Source organism: Eucyclogobius newberryi, unplaced genomic scaffold (genome assembly GCF_026437365.1).
Source record: "Eucyclogobius newberryi isolate DKJ021-1_F unplaced genomic scaffold, fEucNew1.0.hap1 SCAF_12, whole genome shotgun sequence".
Taxonomy (NCBI): domain Eukaryota; kingdom Metazoa; phylum Chordata; class Actinopteri; order Gobiiformes; family Gobiidae; genus Eucyclogobius; species Eucyclogobius newberryi.
Window position 1 is genome coordinate 17,520,044 of NW_027315746.1, and position 22,479 is coordinate 17,542,522.

At 41.3% G+C, this 22,479-nt stretch overlaps 1 protein-coding gene across 1 annotated transcript; it reads right to left on the reverse strand.

Moving 5' to 3' along the window:
* Positions 1-1,610: 1,610 nt before the first annotated feature.
* On the reverse strand, positions 1,611-22,150 carry sugt1 (SGT1 homolog, MIS12 kinetochore complex assembly cochaperone). Its single transcript, XM_072441075.1, has 13 exons — positions 22,045-22,150; positions 21,905-21,953; positions 21,428-21,518; positions 19,542-19,611; positions 19,350-19,420; positions 17,089-17,142; positions 15,689-15,717; positions 15,492-15,517; positions 15,253-15,349; positions 11,341-11,448; positions 2,966-3,056; positions 2,243-2,415; positions 1,611-1,861 (listed from the first exon to the last, which is right to left on the reverse strand). Exons 1-13 carry the CDS (start codon positions 22,056-22,058, stop codon positions 1,760-1,762), a joined length of 975 nt encoding a protein of 324 aa, XP_072297176.1. The 5' UTR covers positions 22,059-22,150; the 3' UTR covers positions 1,611-1,759.
* Positions 22,151-22,479: the final 329 nt, after the last annotated feature.

Here is a 22,479-nt window from a genome sequence, read left to right on the forward strand (position 1 = left end):
ATTATTAGATTACATGATATTAAAGAAAGTATTATTCTTGCATGCACAGATTTGGGTTTAGCAAAAGGGAGATCTACAGAAGACTAGTTGAAAGCTGGATGTTCATGCAGCAGAAAATGCACGACAGCAGATCTAGGACACTCATGATTAGAGATGTTCAGGTGTTCACAGTGCAGCGTCTTATTATAAAAACAGCAGCCCTGGATTGAGACCACTGTGAACTGAACTGTGATAACACAATATATATATAAGATCCCATTAATGTTACACCTGCTTTAAAATCAGAAAAACGCCTTATATTTGAAGTGCTGATTATCTATGTTTATTTCTTTGCTTTTTCTTGTAAATACATTCCGTGTAAAACATTTCTGCTGGCACAAACAGCATCTGTTGTTGTGAGGTCATTACTCTCATGAAAAATGTTTGACTCGTGTTTTGAACGCTTTCTCTTTGCTATTTTCTATCGGAGTAGGTCTCATTAAAATGATTTACTGTGTGCTTTCACTGAAGAACTTTATAAATCAGATGGCATTGAATCTCAAAGTGCAATATGACTAAATACAACTTTTTTTTTTAAGTAAACGGTCTCTTCTCATTTCCATCGACTATTGCTCTCTGTATTGTCTAATCAGTGTGTTTTACATATTTATAAATTGACATACTCGGGGCCCCATTCTTTCAAACTGTTTTGAGAAGTGTCACATCAAGTAGCATCTCCAAAGGGACGTGCAGAACCAAGTTTCCAACGATGTTTAATGTTGCATCTCTTTAATGAGACTAAAGACTGCTGTCGCGCTCACAGATCTTATCCACCAAGTGCTTAAGCCCTTTTGATGTGTCTGAGGTGCCTGGAGCTGGAGCCGGGGGCGAATGTTTGTGCGTGATGGGGATTCTGGACATTTGTGTCAAGAGTCCCATCCACGGCAACGAATGGGCGTCTGCTCGGCACTAGAGATGAAACGATGTGCGACGAGAGTGAGAAACTTGATGGCGTGGTTAGGAGGCTGATCCATATTAATGCTTCTGTGGGCGCGGCGGGACGGCCCCCCTCACACGGTGCTGCTGTGGCCCACTAATCTTCCACTGTTACTCTGCAGTCCTTGCACCAAAGCGAGCACCACTGAGAGATAGAGATCGAACAATGATTCGTAAACTCTATCCCAAAGCTGCCACCTCTATCTCCACTGTTGCACTCGGACCAGTAATGCGAGATTTCATCCCTCAGAACAACATAATCACGCTCTAACTGTAATGTAGCAGTGTTTTGATCAGATGAATCCATTTTCACACTTCCTGAATCCTGGCAACTCCACGGCAAACAAACCACAAAAGACAAAACAGAACAAACGATAGACTTTTGAGCCAGACACTGAATGTTTTATTTACACCAGGGGGTAACAGGTGCTGAACCACAAGACGAGCCAAGAAACCATCATTTAAAGATATCTAATCTCAATATTACATTTTTACAAGACTTGATATTGTGTGTGAGAAAAGGCTCAGAGTAAGAAAGGCATCGGGTGTTTCTGTTGGAGAATATTTTCCATTTAAGTCTGTTCTTGTCAGTATGAAACCCATCACAAAGTAAATCATACAAACTGATCTCCTGAAGTGATTATTCAAATGATGTGATCCCTGCTGGCCAGGAGCAGGCCACGGGTGCCATGGTTCAGAGCGAAACGAATCGGCCGTGGAGGCTGCTAATTTCAGGTGCGCCGAGCGTAAAATGAGAGAAAACAAAGGAACGCAGACGAAGGGATCAGTACTTTTTAAACTCTACGTCGTCTGGAGGATTCATCTCAACAGTTCTCTTTCCGACATCCGTCCAGTTGGTGCTGAGGACTGTCCCTCCCGACTCCATCTGCAGAGACAGGACACAATGGAGCAAAAAGCTTTTTTATTGAGTAAGATGCCTAGTGAACTCAAGTATTTTCTATAAAGAATAAAGAAAAAACTAGACCTAGAATTACATATCAATTGTTAACATATCTTTCCCTCAATGAAAAAGCAGAGCACCAGAAGAACTTAAATATTCAAAAGACCACTTAAATACCACTTAAAAGTTTGATAAATGTGGTTTGAAATGTTGAGCGTTTTGTAGCTCTGGACTGAAGATGTCTTTGAATACACCTCCGATGAGGCATTAGCTCTCAAGGACATATATGTTCTTGTAACTAAAGCTAGCAGTGTGCATGAAGGGAAGATGCCACTATGGACACTGATCTTGGCGTATGACACTTACAAAAGACTTGTTCATGGCGCGTTTGACCTCGTCTGTGCCGTCTGAATAGATCTGTTGGAACAGCTTGTTTAGTGCTGCGTCTCCTTCTGCATTCTCGTTCTTCTCCTCTTCGCTCAGGTCTACCACCATTTTGTCCCATTTCTGAGCATAATGGGACGACGACGGATATTGATCTGAGGAAAGGATACAGTGTTAAAATCAGCAGTTTGATATGGGCAAAAATGACGTTGTTCTGCCAAGACGAGTTGCAAATACACACTACAAGTGGAATCATCTGCTCCAGACAGAGATTTACATAAATAAAGCTGTCGACAGTTTGAGGCCAAGCGTGGACATACTGCTCTCCTTTTGCATGAAATCAGACATCAGACAATCCTAAACACCATGTTACAAGTCGCCGTCTCCAAACAAGACTACAATGGCTAGTACATCTGCCCACGTAACATTAACACACATATTTATATTAGTAATTAATCTAGTCAGTGATGTGAACGTGTGGGCAAAAATACTGAGTCATAACTTGCTGTCGTACCTATCCCCTGCCTACATTTACTGTCAGCCTAATGAAAGAGGCAAGCGGAGCTCTACTGCCCACTCTCATTTTGGTAGCATGGCACAGACAAATGCCAGAACTTATATTGATCTTTACGGAGCGAGAGAGAGAATCGGACTGAGATGCGAGCGCAAAGAGACAGAGTGAAAATGCTGAAGCTGTGGACTGACGAGGATTGAAGTGTTTGATGTTGGAGTCCTGTCCTTCTCCCTCCAGCTTCTCCCATCTGATGGCCTCGGTCTTTTTCATCTTGATCTCCACCTGACACAAGAAAAAAAAGAAAAAAAGAGGGTGAATAACAATTTTCAACAAAATGGTGGTCTTCTTCTGCTCAGAACAAAAACAACGCTTCCATTACAGTGACATCTTAAAGTGTGCGACATCAGATCATTAGAGAGGCCTGAGAGAAAGCTTGTGTTTTCAGCGCCGGCATCAAATATGGCCGTTTGTGGGGCAAAAAAAAAAAAAAAGAGACAGATCAGGGATACGCGGGGGCACAACTCAATCTGGAAGCTCACTGACAGACACGCCGCACTAACGAGACGCCTGTCAGCCGAGGGCCAGCGCGAGACGGGGCGAGCGGGAGGGGCTGAGGGAGGAGTGTGGCGCCTAATTCCACACAGCACCATCTGATCTAAATCATTACATCGGGACGACAAGGCAGAGGCAACAATGAGCGCAGGAAGGCTGTGGAGGAGAGGGAGAGGCCCGGGCTTTTTACTGAGCTATAGTGACAGGGCACATGCCAGCCACACACGCGCCACGCTCGCCATTACAGCCCTGTGACTTTAACATGTCCGACCTGTGCGTGAGCGAGACGTGTTGGTGCAATTAGGGCACATTTCTGCTCCGCTGGCCGCCGCGTGATGATTCATTTATAAAGGGAAGAGGGGAAGAAAAGCAGAGGTAGAGGTGGAGGAGGAGGAGGAAGAGCGGCTAACTGACAGCCCGGAGACGCGGCCGGACTGAAGGAAATGAGACAGTGTGATTGCCTCAACCTTCTCCAACCTTCTGCCGCTGATAGATCACTTTGGTCGGGCGTCTGTGTCAGCGGTTTTGGCCCCAGCAGCGCCGGGCACCGCGTGCACAGCGAGGCATCTGTGCGGTGTCTGAAATTAACTTTTGGCTCACCTGCTAAGGGCCGACAGACTAAAAAAAGATCCAACCCTGCTGAGAATACAGGTTACAGCCCGAATAATTCATGGCCATTTTTCAAGCCATGAGATGGTCTTTGTGTGGACCACAGTGCCCTTAATCAAACACAATTATTCTAGACATAAACTTGACTTGAATGAGTTTTATTTGCCTTATTTCACTGTGTACACGTGGAAAGTAGTTGGTTAACTCTGCTTTTGCCCAAACATCTTTGTAAACTATTCTACAGAGTGGTGTTAAAAGCGTGTTTTTCCGGACAGATGAATCTTGTTCCTGTAAGCAGATGTTCTCTCTAGCTCAGCGTTTCTTTCAAAGTGTTTTAACGTGTTTGATCAGAGTTACAAAGATAGCAGATCGCCTCAGATGTTCGCACCACTAGGGATACAGAAAGATGTGTTTGAAATCTCTTAGTGTGTCCTAATGATAACAGGTCCTTTTTCATCATTGTTTTAAATAATTGCCCTCTGACATTTCTAAGCGTTTTATGGTTAAATCTTTAAAATTTAGATCAGCTAAATAAATAAAATATCTCCACTTCAAAACACATACACACTATTAAAACATGCATACATGTGGAAAAATAATGAGACTATTTGAGATTACGTCATTCATAATATGGATGAACATTTTGCAGGTTCAGTTCACAAATTTGGCATAACAATGTTTTATTTGTTTTATGTAATATTTTTGCCTTCATTGTAGCTCTGCTTTTTTGAACAACTTCAAGAGGTGCGACTCAACAAAACCCTTTTAAGTCCAAGCCAAAGTCGTCATACTCTCAGGACAGGTGAGTCCTCTGCACAGCTGAAGACGCTGGTGACAGAGTGAGCACGCTCGGCCCATACAACATTAATCTGCTGCCACATCTGTGTTTCCTGAGACATGATAAGGGGACGTGGCAGGCCTGCGGTGTGTGTGTGACAGTGCGCTCTATGGCCCATAAAGAGATGTGACAGCACAGCCACATACAGGGGCCACCACCCCAGGACTCCAGGGGCTGGACACTGCTGTCCTATAGACTTTATAGTATGTACACAGCGACTGGGCTCCCCTGTCGCTTGTCACATGTTTAGAGACTTCACCACATTTCCTCCCAGCCACGACCTTACACTGCCTCTCTTCTTCTCAATCTGCTCTCTGAATATTTCAAAAACAAACTCGGCTCAAAGACAGATAAATGCTATAAATATAAACATTTGCCGACACTGACAGGCATGGAAATTAAAGAGCGCTGATGCCACTTTAGCTTTTTCTCCAAAAGAGATGAGTTTGGGAGTGACTGAAACAGCCCGTGTGAATCAAGAGCTGTTTGTGTGTGTGTATGTGTGTGTGTGTGTGTGTATGTATGTATGTGTGTGTGTATATGTGTGTGTGTGTGTGTATATGTGTGTGTGTGTGTGTGTGTGTGTGTGTGTGTGTGTGTGTGTATGTATGTATGTGTGTGTGTGTGTGTGTGTGTCAGCCGTCTCCTCTGATCAAATACACTGGTGTGTAATTGGCTCCCCGTTGCCGCGGTGACCCCTGCGGTTGGTTCGGAGGACAGGAGGAGGTCGCCCTGATGATAACGCGCCACAGACACAAACTGAAAATGCGTTATGTTAATGGCAAAAGAGTGTTGAAAGATTAGGGCGCGTCACATGCCCGGCTTAGCTTTCCTCTGCTAAGTTGTCTTTAAAGACGGCAAGGAGATGAAGCGTAAACAGTTTGGAGCAGAGAGCAGGGCAGCCCGTTACAGACCCTGTTCCAAAGGCAATGTATTTTTGTAAACACTCATTAGGGATGCATGCCAGTCTGAAAAAAGTTGATTTGCTGATGTTGTTCATTTGAAAGTTTTTCCCCCCAGTGACAGCTTGGCTTCAAAAGAATTAAATGGATCCAAAATATTTAATTGAGTAAGGTCCCAATAGAGCTTGCTAGTTTGATGGCATTTCCCACATTGTCATTTGTCTGACGATTTCACCTGTAGCTACATCGCTCATTGAGGCATAACATTTGTGGTAAATTATAATCTTATGTTATTTTGACCATCTGTCTTGGAACAGCCCACTGTGCACTCAAAGTCTAATAAGCAAAGCTCTGAACCTCAATGAGCTGAAGAAGTTTGTGGTTTGGACCACTGAGTTTACCAATGTTTCGAAATTTGAATCCAAATTTGAATCCTACTTAGGAAAATGGGAACAACCTTAAAAGGTGCAGCAACCGTTACAGTGTTAGACAGTATATGCTATGACTGATAAACTATTATGTACAACATAGCCTGGGCAAAAGCCAAGTAAGTTCTGTCAACTGGACAAAACTTAAGACTGAAGATGTTTTGCTGCTTATTTGAGAAGCTCCTTCAGTTCCTCTGTCAGAACTAGAGTCACAGCATTATCTCTCTCTGAAAGGACACACTAACTTCACTGAAACTAACAAGTGGACAACTGAGGGTCTACAGAGACACCACAGCCTTCAGTATAACTTAGAATAATTTATGTGTTGAGACCATTCTGCCCAAGTCGATCATGACATGCCTTTATCTTCTGACCAGTGAAATCAAAAGCAGTCTTCTATAGCTACACGTCCCACACTGATTAAAGGGGGAAATTTGAGTGCCAACAAGATCCATTGAAGATCTTTGGACTACCGGTACAAAAAAAAAAAGGTTCATGGAATGACTAGGATGATAGAGGGAAGAAGACAGTTTGAACTCTGGAAAAGGGAACTAAACTTCTGGTACATGTTTAATTCTGTTGATTCAAAAAAGTGGTCTCTGAAGGAGTGAACCCCATGAGTGAGACACAGTAAAAACTCCCCCGTCTCTGTTGGGATGCTTCCTGATTTTTATAGGCTCTCGGATCCGTCTTTTTTACTTGTGTTCTTCTGTTCCTACTGTTTTGTGCTGTCCAAGTCCATGCTGTGGTTTTCTCTTTTGCAGTGGTCAGACATTTCACACTTGTGTTGCCTTTTCTCTCTCTGATCTTGTCAGTTGAACTTTTCGCATTCCTTTTGGTGTTCCTTTTTTCTTGTGTAGAATGTTCTCCAGATCTCTCCGATATGTTTTGTTGCTTGTTTTGCATTGGATCTCGTAGATGACGTTGCACTTCTGTCCTTGCTGTGTAATAGTAGCGGTCTTAGTTTAGTTGTGAGGTTTTATTATTGCTTTCATACTGTGTTTTCCTAGTGCTCTTTGTACTGTATCGGTTTTGTGACCCTCGTATGTCCCTGTGCTTGGCTGTTTTTTGCATTTGTCGTATTAGAAGAAAACACCATTCAATATTAAAAAGACTGAATGAATTTTCCATATATTAAAATCAGGTACACTTTAAATTCTGCTTGGTTTCAGTTTAGGTCGGCCTGTTGCCGGGGCCATGTGCGCCCTCAGAGCCTGCAGGACCAGAGAACAGTGAGCTCTTTGTGGGACTTTTAACTGTCTGTGGACGTCCTGGAGGAAGGTGAGTGTGTTTTCAATGAATGAAAGGCAGAAAGACCCGGGGCAGGTAGGTGTTTTTGGGGAAGCACAAAGCACAGCAGCCCGGGAGGATGAAACGGGAAGTTGGATTAAGAAAAACAAACTGCACAAAGATGAGTGGGACCAACACGGGCATTGGCCTCTCTAAGACTGAGCTCTTGTTTAAGCTGCAGCCCACGTGCACCTCTGGTATGCAGTGTCTGCTGTTGCCATGGAAAAGTAGGAAAGTGAGCGAGTGTTTTCTTTGTGAGGCGGGGAAACCAGTCGAAAAAAGCACCCTGACCCGATGCAGCCATCTAACCGCTAAGATCAATAGTCACAACAAAATATGCCGACATCTCTGCTTTGCCTCTCACTTTCTTACAACTTCTCCACTGCTGTAAAATGTTCCAAATGTTCCTAGCTAACTATTTTCATTCACTGGTTAGGATTTTCGGCATTTCAGCCATCTATAAATGTTTCTCTTGTTAAGGAAGACCTTCAGAGAAAACTTAATTTTTTTATTGTATTTTTCAGACACAAGAGACAAAACACAGACATTAAAAACTAGGTCTTAACTAATAGTTTACGCAAATCCAATGTAATTTAAAAGTTCTCAGTAATCATTATAGCCCAGGTCGTTAGCTATTTGTCCAAAGTTGATTTGTCCACCTGATACTTTGCGGTGACATGGGGGGCTCACTCAGCTCACTCCTAACACTCTCCTCCTTTGAGTATTGTACTTGTATGTTCACTGGAAGGTACGCAAGAATCCCACTGCATATTTTACTGTGTGCATGTGTAAATGATCAATTTTCAGGAGCATATGACAAGGTCGTTCATGGTCCTGTTTAGGCGTTTGAATTTGAACAAACAGGTGAGTGTGACTAACGGAAAAACAGTTGGCTAAAGTTATTTAAAAGAGACTTGTTAAACAGCACAAATCAGCTCACCTGTTGTAGTCAGATCTTTTTGGTCAGATTGTGTTAAAAAAAAAGTTCTGATTAAAGTCTAACAGAGCTTCAGACAGAGCAGAGCCTCCAGTAGGGGTGGGTGATATGGCAACAAATATATACATCACAATTCATTTGGAATAAAATCAGAATTGATTCAGATTCATGTACATTTTGTAATTTTCTTATTGTCTTTAAGAGTCATAGTTTGTTTTCTAAAAGATCACATTCACCATTATTGGCTCAATCCAGCTGTCAATCACTCAGAGCCTTTCAGAGGATGACCAAATGGAGAAGTGGGATGGGAAAAGTGTCTGTTTTTGAGCTTGAACAGAGAAATGGTGAATATTTTTCAAGCCCATATAGTAATACAATTTGATACAACACAATAATAAAATAACATAATCCAGCTCTCACAGCCAGTACAATCATTAAATTACTATCTTCCTTAGTGCCGCTTCACCCAGAGTTACACAAAAAAATGGTCTACTTACTTGTATATCAAAACCTAATAGACTGAATTGAGTTGCTTACAATGTAGTAAATGTAACGATTTCTGAAGATGCCCTGTGCCAATACGAGTGAAAGGTCGTCCATCTCCATCCCAGCAAGTTGCCAGATGCTCCGCGAGACTACAGTTTTATGGTACAGTATCGACAAGGCTGATCAATGTTCTGAAAAATTAATTCTCTCCCTGAAAATACATCTGAGAAAACATTGCCTTGATGTGCAGCCTGAACCCGGACAGTGGTTGAAACCCTGAATCAGCACGCATTCACTAGTGCTCATTAGCCCACTTCATTTATAATACGCACTAATTGGGGTATAGTTAAAAGTGCCCTGCCCACTCGTTAGGCCTATAATCACCTTAAACAGCGCCTAGGAAACTCGGGGAGCTAATAAATGTGTGCGAGTGCGGAGGCGGCGGATTTCAGCATATGCGTGAAGCTCCCGTTCGCTCCTCTGGTGAACTTCTCCGCTCTAAACAGGAGTGGAGAAAAGCAGTTCTTCATTTCTTGGTGCGGCTGCAGTTGGTTTAGCAGCCTTAACGCATTACAGGTAGTGACGGCCTACTTTACAGTGCTTTGAATTATTGAAGGATTAAGACACTAATCTCAAAGTGCTAACTAAGTGATGATCCGTAGCAGCTTTGCACACCGGGCTTTTAAACTTACCTCATGACTGATGCATTTTTAACTGTATCGCCTATATGTTTGAGATTAGTTAATACAACAACTGTCTGCTAATAGTTTGACTGACACCTAAGAAGCATATGGGGGAATTATGTGTATTTTTGTAATCCCATCAGGAGGGTCCCCCCGTCTTTCCCCACTCACACACACGTTACAATGTCATATATTCTTTTATAGCAGCATAAAAGATGTTCCCTGACACATTTAATAGTCTGCTCTTTACTGTTGACAATAAAGGCTATGATGGCAAGGCTACATTCATTGTTAAAGCGCTGTCCGAGGGAAATTCAAGGTCTTTTTATTGACTTTTAAAAACTTTGCACAAGTGTTTCCTTGAAAAAATAAAGAAATAAAACGTTACGTCTTATTCTAAGCTTGTTTGCTTTGCTAATTTGATGTAAAAAGGATGTTTTTAGCAGCAGTTGCCATTATAGGAAACGTAGGAAAGGGATGTTATTTTAAATTTAAACATCTACTTTCAGAAAGTATAAAGGTGATTTTTATAGTACCGGTACATACAAATACACAGCATTTAGCCAACAAGATCATATTGAAATGGCGGAAAGAAGCAGTAAAAACAAAGAAAATGTGTATAAAATTTTAGTTTTGTGATCCGATTCTTGTGATGGTATGCTATTTTGGTGATTCTGTTATGCCCAAACAACACTTTTTCCACACCCACTCTTCCAGTTGGTCAGCTTTCCTTCCATGGTCAGCCTTTATCATGCTCAGAGAGAGAAACGGGTGAATTTAGCCAGTCACCGAAGAGTGAACTTATCAAAATTAAAATCAATTATTCCTCTAGAAAATCATAGTAGAAATTTCCATCTTTATTTAATATTTGTGAGTTTGGCCTTGAGATGGACAGTTTGACGGTTCTAAATCAGTCATAAATTGGTGCAGCTTTTACTGCACAATGGTCCATTTAACACAAGAGGCCCGTCTTTAAAAGCACATCAGTTTCTGCTTCATAAACAAGTCTCCAGATCTTGCACCTCAAATGCCAAAGATATCACCAAGTGCAAAATGTCACAAACTTGTCATTTTTTTTGCTTTAGGGCAAGGGTTTGCAACCTTTAATAGCAAATGGTGGTCAGAAAGAGCTGCAATTATTACTTCAATGCCAACGAGACAAAATAACAAATTGAAAAAAACATAAAGTACGCCTAGTGTTTGCAGTTATCATTAAATTAGCAATTATCATTAAATTAGCAATTTTTAATGATCAACTATGTCGATTTATAGCATGTTTGGGGGGTCTTGCCCTGGAAGATTTCCTGCATTCTGGTGTATTATATATGTAATATTTCCTGTATATAAAATGGTTTTACTTAACAATGTTTGAACTAATCTTTATTTGTATGAATCTGCCTTTGAAACATGGGTTTGTACAGACTGGAACCCTAATGATGGAGATGGGGCCCCCCTAACCTCTGCTCCGCCCCTGTTAGGGGGGCCCATGCAGTCTTTATTCTCATCACTGCTGCTCTGTGGACAGAGGCTCCACAAAGTTTTTTTGTTTCATCTCTTTCAATTATAACACACTGCTGCTTTGAAACTTTGAAATAGGCTACTTCATGCATAGAAGCGCTTCAGCTGTTGTGCCTCAATTCATGCAGCGTTTTTTGTAAATTCTGGGTGACCTTGTGTGCTGTGCAAAGAGCCGCACCAGAGGCTTTAAAGAACTGCATACGGGCCTTGAGATTGTGGTTGCCGGCCCCTGCTTTGGGGCATTAAATCAACTAGATGGATAATATGGATAACAGAACATATCATTTTTTGGGCAGTGCAATACACTGAAGAATTTATGATACCTTGGTGGAAAGGATCTTGAAGTTGCTCTGTTGAGGGACAATCGGATGAAGGAGGTGAAGGTTGAGGCTGTAGTTGTGCTCTGAAGTCAATCGTATTGTGGCCGAGAGCTGAGGAGACAGAGACATGTTACAGCTTCCAGCAAAGACCTTTCATTATGAGTTATAAGCAGCAATCAATAACCCTTGTTGTAGTGTGAGCAGGGCCGGCCCAGCCTATAAGCGAACTAAGCAGCCGCGTAGGGCCCCGAGGCGTTAATAGGGCCCCCAATCTGGCAACCCGTCTTATGCGAAGTGCAAGCGCAGCGTGCGCAACTAGTGTAGTAGCGCTGCTGGCGCGGCAGCGCACACAGCGGTAACATATAACGCACAAACCGCATTTATTTGTAATGACAATCTGGCAACCAAGACACCAAACCTGTGCTGATTGGGCAACTTCATTGTGCGCGATCAGAACGAGAGCAAAACATAAACACAACACAACGTGGTCCCTGCGTGGTCCTCATGTCCAGAGGAATATATCCCCCCGATGCCGAAAAACGAAAGAAGAAACTTCTTGACGATGTAAAGAAACTGCAAACTCAACAACACTCTCCAGGTATTGAACTTCTCTTACAAAGAGACGGTTAATGCTGCTGTTTGAAACAACACGATTCTGTCACGTTAGTTCGATCAGGCTGGAGGCGACGAGAGCTCTGCCCCGCACACAATGTGTGTGAATGAAAGATAATAAGCTTAACATTTACACCAGCCCGGTAGTGTTAGCTGCAGGTGAGGCCGGTGAGGGGCGTCTATGTCCCGGGTCACTAAGAGGCGGAGATCCGGTCCGGACGAGCGCCGTCTCGTCCAGAACCTCTGATGTGAAACTTTGGAGTGAACAGTGTGCGGCCCCTGTCCCGGGCCCCTGTGCAGCCTCAGTCAGAGATGAGCGGTTTGAGTTTGCGTCCCTCTCTCTCACATCACCATGTGTGAGATCAATCGTGACTCGTGATGTCTGTTTTACTTTGACTTCTTAAAGTGGAATGAGAGAAACGTAAAGGTTTATGCACGTAAGGTCCATCAACCAATCACATCGCAGCATTGTTTCATGCAGGAGTCCAGTGTGTGATGTTCTGATCAGAACAAACATTTATATTGTAATTCACTTTTAATAGAGCAACAAAACAATTAAAATGTATTTAAAAAGCATCATTAGACTATTTATTATTTTATTATTACTAATTTATAACAAATTGATAGTGAAAAATAACCAGACATATTATGATTACGTCTGTTATAGAATAATACTATATATTTTTATACAAAAGTGGCAAAGTTGCAGAAACGCAGTCTCTTCACTATAGCTAGGTTTGGACCTTCACTTCTAGTTCTGTTCATTCTCTGGGAATAACATTTTTGCACTGTGTAGTTTTATCAGTGTTAATTTTTAATCAAGCAATGCTTATGCCATTTGTTTAATTTAATATAACTTGTTTTGTCACTTTGGCAAGAAGGAACAGTTGGGGGCTGTAAAAGATAAATTAGTAAGGATAACTATTACTTTTACATTTTCAGTTAAAATGAATCAATTTGACCATAATTATTTTTCATAGCCAATATTGGATTTAGTAATTAAGTACACTAATGTATTAATAACTGGCTTTAGTCATTTTCTCCTGGCACAGTTTCATCACATCATAATTTTATAGCATTACAACCTCGACATTTTACTCTTACTTTAGCCGGCTGGACCACATTAAAATGCAGCAGAAGACCCAAAAAAGGTCTGAAAATTTCTGGGGGAGAGCCCCCAGACCCCCCTGTCCTGCTAATGTGGCTGTAGACCCTTAATGCCCACAAATACGCCAAAAAACATATCTGGGAGGTGTGTTATTTGTACAGGGAGTAGAGGTGATGTCAGCGGAATACCAAGTTGCATTGTGGGATTTAAGTTATCAATATTTGAGCTTGTGAGGTTTTGAGAATAAACTAACTGTCAAACAGATGCCCTGGAGTTTTGGTGCGCTTTGTTTGCGTTGAAGAAAGTTCCCATATGTGAATTGTTTACTGACAATGGCAATAAAACTGATTCTGATGACGTGGTGAGGGGCCCCCAAAAATGTTTTCGCTTAGGGCCCCCTGAAGGCTTGGGCCGGCCCTGAGTGTGAGTGAAGTAAAGAACACAGTGAGCAATGAAAAGTCTATAACACGAGGATATAAAGGTAAATATGTAGCCAGTAAGCAGCAACGCTTCGGCTCTTCATTGCTTTTTATTATATTTTCAGATAGCACAATTACTGCAACGGCCGCCCCGGAGCTTGGGGCCTGTAACACATGCACTTTGTATTTCAAAATGAATTGCAAGTCAGAGTGTATGCAGAATATACAGATGCTACTGTTACCTCCCGTTAGACCCACTTTCAACCACTGTTGCTTAGGGACTTGATTCTAGGTACTTTTGTGTGAAAAGGCCTAATGTATAAGGAGAAAATGATGGATAATGCTCAGAGTGAGAGGATGTTGAGAGGGGTAAATATAGGCAACTAAGTAGTGTAGCTGTTTCATTGTCTAAATGTGTCAATTTTTCTGGATTATAGAAAACATTTCAAAAAGGTAGTCATCTGGATAATGTTTTGAAAAATTTTCTCCGATGCATCACTCCTGGACGAATGAGTGATTACACAGACTTTTTTTCTGTATTGATTCCATTGTTGTTTCACTTTGCAGTTTTTGTTAGTTTTTGCTTTGCTCAATACGTTTAAAATGTAATAAACATTTAAATTCAATAAAACAAGAACGTGGTAGACCATCTTAAGAAAGACAAAACGGACAAGGAGGTGTCAGCATGTCTATGAGAATAATCATCTGATCAGGGCGCAGTGACAGCCAAGAGTAAGCTGGAGCTGTCCCCTTGAGCCACAAAGGGAATGATGGGGCGGGTCAGACAGCTCCTAACAGCCTGTCAGTCAGCAGCACACTGGACGCCTCGCTGCTTCTACAGAGAGGAATGGGTTCAGCTACGCCCCACAAACTCAGAACTGAGGCGAGGAATACTAAAGTCTTGTCCCGGACCTCAGACTTAAACATTTGGTCTCTTCACATTTCATCACAGCAATGTTTGTTTCTGAAGATAAACACCTCACAAAGTGCATTCTGATTAAACATTTCATTAGCGGAGTGGAAATAAATAGAATAAGTTGATTAGGGATAAAAGCTTAGAAAGTTAAGTTGCTTTCTGGCAATTCCACAAAACTATCAAAGACTTAAAAATTAATTTGCCAAAAAGTGCTGCTGTATCTGAATATACGTACAGCTGCTGTAGATGGAGTCACAAGGGAAAATGACTGAGACCAGCGCCTTTCATCTTGAATTTCTTTTGTATATTCTGACCTAGTAAAAAATACATGAACTCATCTGTGCCTCACACCACAGAGAGAGAGAGTCTAACAAATGACTATGATTCATAGACAGACTGTGAGCGATTTCATTTAAACGGGGTAAACTCAACTTTGTTATTCTATTAGTAAAGACAGAGCAGGTCCCACGGGTGCCCTGCAGTTACCCCTCGGAGATCAGTGAAGAGAAGTGGAGAAAAGAAAGTAAAAAATGAAAAAGAAAGAGAATAGTGTTGTCCCGGGGGGCTCAGAGTTGAGCTTAGATCAGTGATGGCTTCTATCTACAGACAATTAGGAGGTTGGAGAATCTGGGGAGGGTAAATTGTTCTTAGATCTGTACTTTGGGGGCAATGTTAACAAGGCACCACTGGAGGCATAGTTGGTCTACAGGGAGGCCGTGTGAGTGTGTGTGCGAGACCCGCCTAATGGGCCCCCCTGAGGAAACACTGAGAGCCAACCCCTCTCTGTTTCAGAGTGAAAAAACAGCTCAGAGCATTTCACAGTCTCTCAAAGTCGCACTACTCCGCTTAAGAGTTTGTACCTCTCTTTCCATGAACTTGACACAGACACCATCCTTGGGAACGTTTTTCACCATCACTGTGACAATAACTTGGGATTCAGTTTGGTACCAGTCGTGTCTGCAAAAACACACAAGGATATTCTTTAACGGGCCTGGAATTGTATATCCATGCAATAAAGCTCCTAACCAGAGCCCATGATGACAAAGGTGGAAACATTCTCAAGAACGTGAGCCGCACGGTTTTATGCCACTGCACTTACTTTACTACAGGTGCCGCTGGCTCTTGCTGGGACCGTGAGTTGATATTTTGAGATGTGTTGATGGGGGAAATGCAGAAAGGAAAACAACAGAGAAAAGGAGACTTGGTGAGGCTTGACTATATGTGGCAGGTGCTACTTTACAAGCTGCTGATGCTGAGAACAACAGCTTCCCCTAGTGGTCACAGACGGAAACTCACCTTAGGTACATCGTCGTTCTGTTTTTCGTCTGAGAACAAAGAGAGAGAGAGAGGGAGGAGCAGAGTTATGCACTGTATGAAGCAGGTGCAGGGCTGAAACATCTTGTAACTTAAAATCAGGGTAAAAAGGATGCCGTCCTGAAATGCACACACAAGTGAACTGTGACACACGCCTAGTTGCTGGTTTGTTTACAGGCCCATCCACGCCCATTAACACAAAGTCTGATCACCATTTAACAGCATGCTTTCATACATTATTCAGACTTCATTACAGAAAGAGCGAGCAGCGAGACAGAAGACAGAGATGAGATGATTGGAGGCGTGTTAATGTTGTCTTAATGAGGCCACGTTTGAAATGTGTGTGTATGTGCACGTGCGGTTGCTCTCGGGGGATAAGGAGCTGTGTGTGTGTCAGAAATCATGACTTTACCAGATGCTTTGTGCTGACTTCAAATTAACGCCACGGGATTCGGAGACACAACAGTTTGTCCTGGTGTGAGCGCGAGGCAAAGTAGGATATTTCTAATTTTGGTGCAGTTTTGTGTATCCACAGCCTTTGCGTGCCAGTGAGGCGGTTTATAGAGGGGGGCAGGCTGGTCGGGGGCTTTCAAACATCAGTAACGTTAACTCTGATGAATCATATGGCCCGTGGGAGTCGGTGTGCGAGCGGGTGTGAAGCCTGTTTGTCAAATCTCTTGCTTTTGTTTATTTGATGATCCAGTGGGTCCCAGCGGGAGCATCAGTAAATGCGCCACGCAGGCAGCCAAAAAGTGTTTATTGGATGGAGTAGCTCAGTCTGACTATGCCTCAACTGTGAGCTCACATTTCCATCTGTTCATCCAGAAAAACAATGTGATGTTCATGTCAGTGTTTTACAATACAATCATTTATGACTCGGAGAAGCTTTAAAAAGGATTGCAACTCAAAATAAAAATCAGTGCTTGGACATTTGTTTCAAAAAGTCAGTTAAGTTCACAACTAGGGATGTCAAGATTATTGGGTTGAATTGATGATTGTGATTATTCAGGCCACACTATATTCGTAACAACCAAAAAATAATGATTGGGCCAATTTTAGAAGCAAATTTAAGCTGGCTGTTTTTGTCACATTTAACTTAATTTTGTTTTTTAGAGAGTATGTGATACACCATTAGAATGAAGGAAATTTTAAGATTTTACTATTGCTTAGTCACAGTCTCAATAATCATGAATAATCTTTAAATCGTGATTTTTTTCTCACAATAACAATAATCGTAACATTAACATTTGATATTGTGACATCCCTAGTCACAACTGCCTCAATACATGTAGGATTAGTAAGTGGACATTTGTTCATAAACCTCATTTAACGAGTGTTAAATTAAAGAGAGCGAAATTGAGTTGACAATGTGTACTACTTACCACCCATTTTCTCTTCACAACGCTTGATCCAGACCTCAAAGGATTTGTCTGAAACTGTGATAAAGTCATGAATGAGTTAATTAAAAGAGTTATTGCAGATGGGAAACAGAAATACACAAAGGCGGAGAAGCACTCTGTATGTTCACGCACGCACACAGTGCCTGCCAATCATGATAACCTGGCAGAAGTCAGATGGATATGTGTAGCACCCTTGATTTGAGTTGTAGCCATTATCATGGAATGGCTCGCGCTGAAAGCGTTCAGTAAAAGGCGGAACGTTATGACAAATACTTCAAGCTGACTGGGCTGAACAAGCAGAGAAACTGAACTTGTATAAAATCCAGTAAAGAAAAGCAACAAGATGTTTCCCATCCACAAATGCAAAAAGTACTTTCCTCTGCATTTCAAAAAATAAAATAGTCCTGATTTGTTCCAAAATAGGCCAAAGTATGTATGTTGGTGTTGTCATGATTGTTTTGGTTTGTTTAGCTTCCTTCTTATTCCAACTAGTGCCTCATTCACAGTCTGACTCTGCCCTCCCTCCCCTTGCTAATAATATGCTTTTCTTTCAGCATTCAGTCTGCTACGACAGGGGAATCGCTTGGGCAGATCAGAGACAGAGCCCCCACCCTGAGCCTCTCCACCCAGCCATCACAGCACTCTTCAAGCTTGCCAGCATCCATTGTACACCAAGAAATAATTGTTACTTGCATAACTAATTGTGGCGTGGTACTTGCAAATTAAGTGAGATTTGAGACAAATTAGCGAGACTTCATCTAGCTGTGCATGTTAATGCAAATAATTGCTTTAAAAATGTTTTGTTGTTGCTGAAAGATTGCTAACATGAACAGCAAATGTCCTTTATGTTTCGCTTTTCAAGATCTTTTTGCAGCTTTTGGAGAAGCTATTCTATTTGAGTAAAAAATAAATCAATAAATAAAAGACTATATTGACTATATCAATAAACAAACAACTATATTGATGTCGGTGTAATCCCTCATTCGTCCAGGCGTGTTCCATAGTAGAAAAAGCTTCAGTTGTAGTCATCTGGACTCAGTTTGAGACGTTTCGACTCTCATCCAAGAGTCATTGTCAATAAAAGAATTTAGATCGAGAACTCCGATATTAATACTGTTCTGTGGTAAGACCCGCCCATTGGGAGGAGCCTTCCTGAAGTAGAAAGAGTTGTTTGTTTCAACAGAAACTCCCACCCTGAAAAAGCAGGACAAAAGGGAAACTGAACAGAGAAAGAAGGGTGTTTCTATCCCTTATGTGTCTGGCCTGTCGGAAAAACTGCAGAGAATTTTTAGACAACACGAAGTCCCTGTTTATTTTAAACCAGGAAACACTTTAAGACAAAAACTGGTTCACCCTAAGGACAAGTTGCCGACTCAAAAACAGAGCAATGTAGTTTATTCGATCCAATGCAGTGAAGAAAGCTGTAAAGAACGGTACATAGGTGAGACTAAACAGCCTCTACACAAGAGGCTTTATCAGCAGAGAAGAAATACTAGTTCAGGACCACAGAGCGCCGTGCATCTCCATCTTGAAGCCTCTAATCACTCATTTGAAGACGGTGAGGTGAAGGTTTTAAGCAGGGAGAAAAGATGGTTTGAAAGAGGAGTCAAGGAAGCTATTTTTGTTAAAAAAGAAAGACCTTCTTTAAACAGAAATGGAGGGCTCAGATTCAATCTTCCTGGTATCTATAATGGAATACTGAACCCCTGGAAAGGTAGAGGACCAGGACAAGGACATTTAGATGCTAATCAGGTACTCAGGGTGGTTGAGCCAGGGTCTCACAAAGACAAAGAGGATTCTAATAGCCCATTAAAATTCTGAATAGGCTAGCTCGGTAGATAAAAGGGGGGAGTTTCTGTTGAAACAAACAACTCTTTCTACTTCAGGAAGGCTCCTCCCAATGGGCGGGTCTTACCACAGAACAGTATTAATATCGGAGTTCTCAATCTAAATTCTTTTATTGACAATGACTCTTGGATAAGAGTCGAAACGTCTATTTTTTCAAACTGAGTCCAGATGACTACAACTGAAGCTTTTTCTACTACAACTATATTGATACAATCTTGAAGACTATATATTGCTCACCACTAGATGCTACATAATTTATAGTGGTCCACAGCACTTTTATCCCCTTAAGTCTGTATTGAAGTTGTGAGTTAAGGAGACACGCTGGTGCTGACAGAGCTGGAGGAGGTGAGTAGGAGGTTGTGAAGTTTATACTTGGGGCAAAGGCCTGAACTCACCGTCGAGCTGCTGTCCCTGCGTGAAGGCTGCACGTGCCAGCTCCAGATGGTTCAAGTGGTACTCTGCTATTCTGCAGGCAACATGGGAATAAACTGCATTTACATCATCATAGACCACCCAAAACAAATGCACGATCTTTGGTAAGCTTTTACCATTCTAACTGTACAATTGACTAGATCAAACACACGTACCCTGTGCGCATTAAAGCCTGTGGAATATTAGGTTTTAATAGTTGTGCTTTCCTGGCATCATCAGCTGCACCTGAAAAATACATAATATTAATGTTATGTCACATTTAACATACAAAACTGTCTGCATGTCCTGGAAGTTTCTGCTATCAAAATGTATTTCTATATTAGTTCATATCACATTGTGTATTGCATAAATTTACATTTCTGAGTTAATATTTTAGCATATGTTTACGCCACACATTGTCACTGTGTGGCGTAAACATCTTTTTCAGGCTTTTTTGTTACAAGAAAGTATTTAGTTTTTGTTTATTCTATTTTCTAATTTTAACTACTTTATTTTCTCATATCCATTGTTGAAAAGGGCAAGTTACTAAATAGGGGTGCTTTATCTGTTCGCAGAAAAGCCAAACCTGTCGTTTGTGTTAACCAAGAGTGCACATGGAAATGAGAATTGGGAGATCTTGGAGAAAGATTGGGGTGTCCGTAGGAGCGATCCAGAGGAATTGTGATAACAAGACGCAGACACAGCGTTATGACGGGCTCTGTGAAAATGTACTTGTTATAACATGAAAAAGTCATTGAAAAGTTAACTTGTAGTAACATAAACATGTAAAAATTAACTTGCAATAACAAGTAAATGTCTTGTTTTAACGTGTCGGTGTAATTCCTCATTCGTCCAGGCGTGTTCCATAGTAGAAAAAGCTTCAGTTGTAGTCATCTGGACTCAGTTTGAAAAAATAGACGTTTCGACTCTCATCCAAGAGTCATTGTCAATAAAAGAATTTAGATCGAGAACTCCGATATTAATACTGTTCTGTGGTAAGACCCACCCATTGGGAGGAGCCTTCCTGAAGTAGAAAGAGTTGTTTGTTTCAACAGAAACTCCCCCCTTGTATCTACCGAGCTAGCCTATTCAGAATCTTAATGGGCTATTAGAATCCTCTTTGTCTTTGTGAGACCCTGGCTCAGCCACCCTGAGTACCTGATTAGCATCTTGTTTTAACAAAAAGGCTCAAATCAATGTTTATGCCACGCTGACAGTTCTATGTTTCTGTACTAAATAAATAAAACATGTGTACTAAAAAATGTTTATTTATATTCATACTGGATATTTATTATCTTTATTGCACTGGAGGCAGATGAAGTGTCACAAACTTCATCCCTAATATTTTTTCTCTTATTGATACATTGTCACAGTTACCATCAGGGTTGTGTTAAAAAAATAGATACGGCGACAGATCGTCACAAACTCAGTATTGATACAGTCACAGTATTGTTTTTATTTATTTATTATTATTTATTTATTTCTAATATTTTGTGGCCATAGGCTTTACTAGACAGGAGAGGCCAGGGTGAAGTGGGGATGAGAGAGCAGGGAAGACACGCAGCAAACAGCCGAGACAGAGTCGAGACCTGTACCCACGACCGGAACACAAGCTAATGTCTGACGTGCAAACGAGGTGGGATAGTTCTTTTGATGCGCTGTTTGTGCTGCGCACTCGGCCGAGCTGAGAAGGAGCTGTGGACCCAAGGAATATTGGTGCCATCATGTGTAAAAGGTATCAATATCCTATTCTCTCCCCATGTAAGATCCATGGACCTTCAAACTGAATCACTTGATACTGATTTAATACCACAACAATATTGAAACAGTCTTTTCACTAATAGTAGTTGTTTAATATTACCATGAATTCTTACATCTAAATCAAAGTTTATCCCGTTTATCTTATTTTATAGTATCAATACTTGTTCAAATGAATGAGTCCTTTTGATATTGTTCTGGATATCGATACTTTTGACAACCATTACTGTTATGTATCATTAATGCAATTTTCATTAGTTGATAAATTACATAACCAGCTCCTATAAATGTGTTTTAGACTTACAGCTGTAGTTTTTCAGAAGTATGTGGGCATAGGCGCGCTGACAGAACCACTCGGCATTGTCCTTCTCTTCTTGCAAAGCTTTGTTCAGAGCCTAGAACATATCAAAGTGCAAAGTTGGAACGTGATGATGAGACGAGACTGAAAGCGAAACTACTTAATGCAGTACATCTACTACGGTGTAATAAGGAAGTAATAGCCATGCTTTTCAGAGGGATGAAGAATTTGGACCATTGCCATAGCGATTAACGATTAAAATACAAATATTAAAGACAATGTTTTAATTTGGGAAACGTTGTGAAATGTTGCAAATAACAGGAAGCAGAGATCCATGAATTAGGTAAAGAATTAAGATCATAATCATGAAAATCACTATGATGAAGAACGATGTAAAAACACAACAACAAAAGAAGCGCAGTGACTAAGTAAATTAAATGGTGAAAATAAAGGAAAATGTAGCTGATGAGGCAGTTTGTTTACCTCTAGAGCTTTCTGTGGGTCCTCGTCAATCAGGCTATCAGGGAAACAGCTACAATGAAGGACAGCACAAACATTAACAACGACATTGTGAGTTGATCCGGAATAACACGTAACGTCACGAGATGAAGGTAGAAACTTACCGTTCTGCGTCCATCGCTTGGCCGAGGACTGCACGGTGCTACAGGAAAGTTCCAGACGAGCGGCGGTGCACGGAAACACAACATCCGTTTGAAAGCACGTAGACGGAGACAGCGCCCTCTGCGGTCTGGATGAACAACGACACCCAATAACGCCATACTAAAGAAAAGACCGTCATCGAATTGCCAGAGTAGATTTTTCAAAATACAATTTCTCAAGTACAAAGAGTGGTCGAGGAAATTATTCAAATAAAAGTTTTTTTTAAAAAGAGTGGGGGAATTAATATTTCTTACTTGGGATAAGAGTAACTGTCTGGACGCAACATCTGATTTATATGTAAGTGTAAGTGTAAATATAAACAAAATATGGTTTCCGATGGTAGACTACAAAAAGGAGAAAAACCAGATCATAGCAAGAAACATTTAAATGTTCAAAAT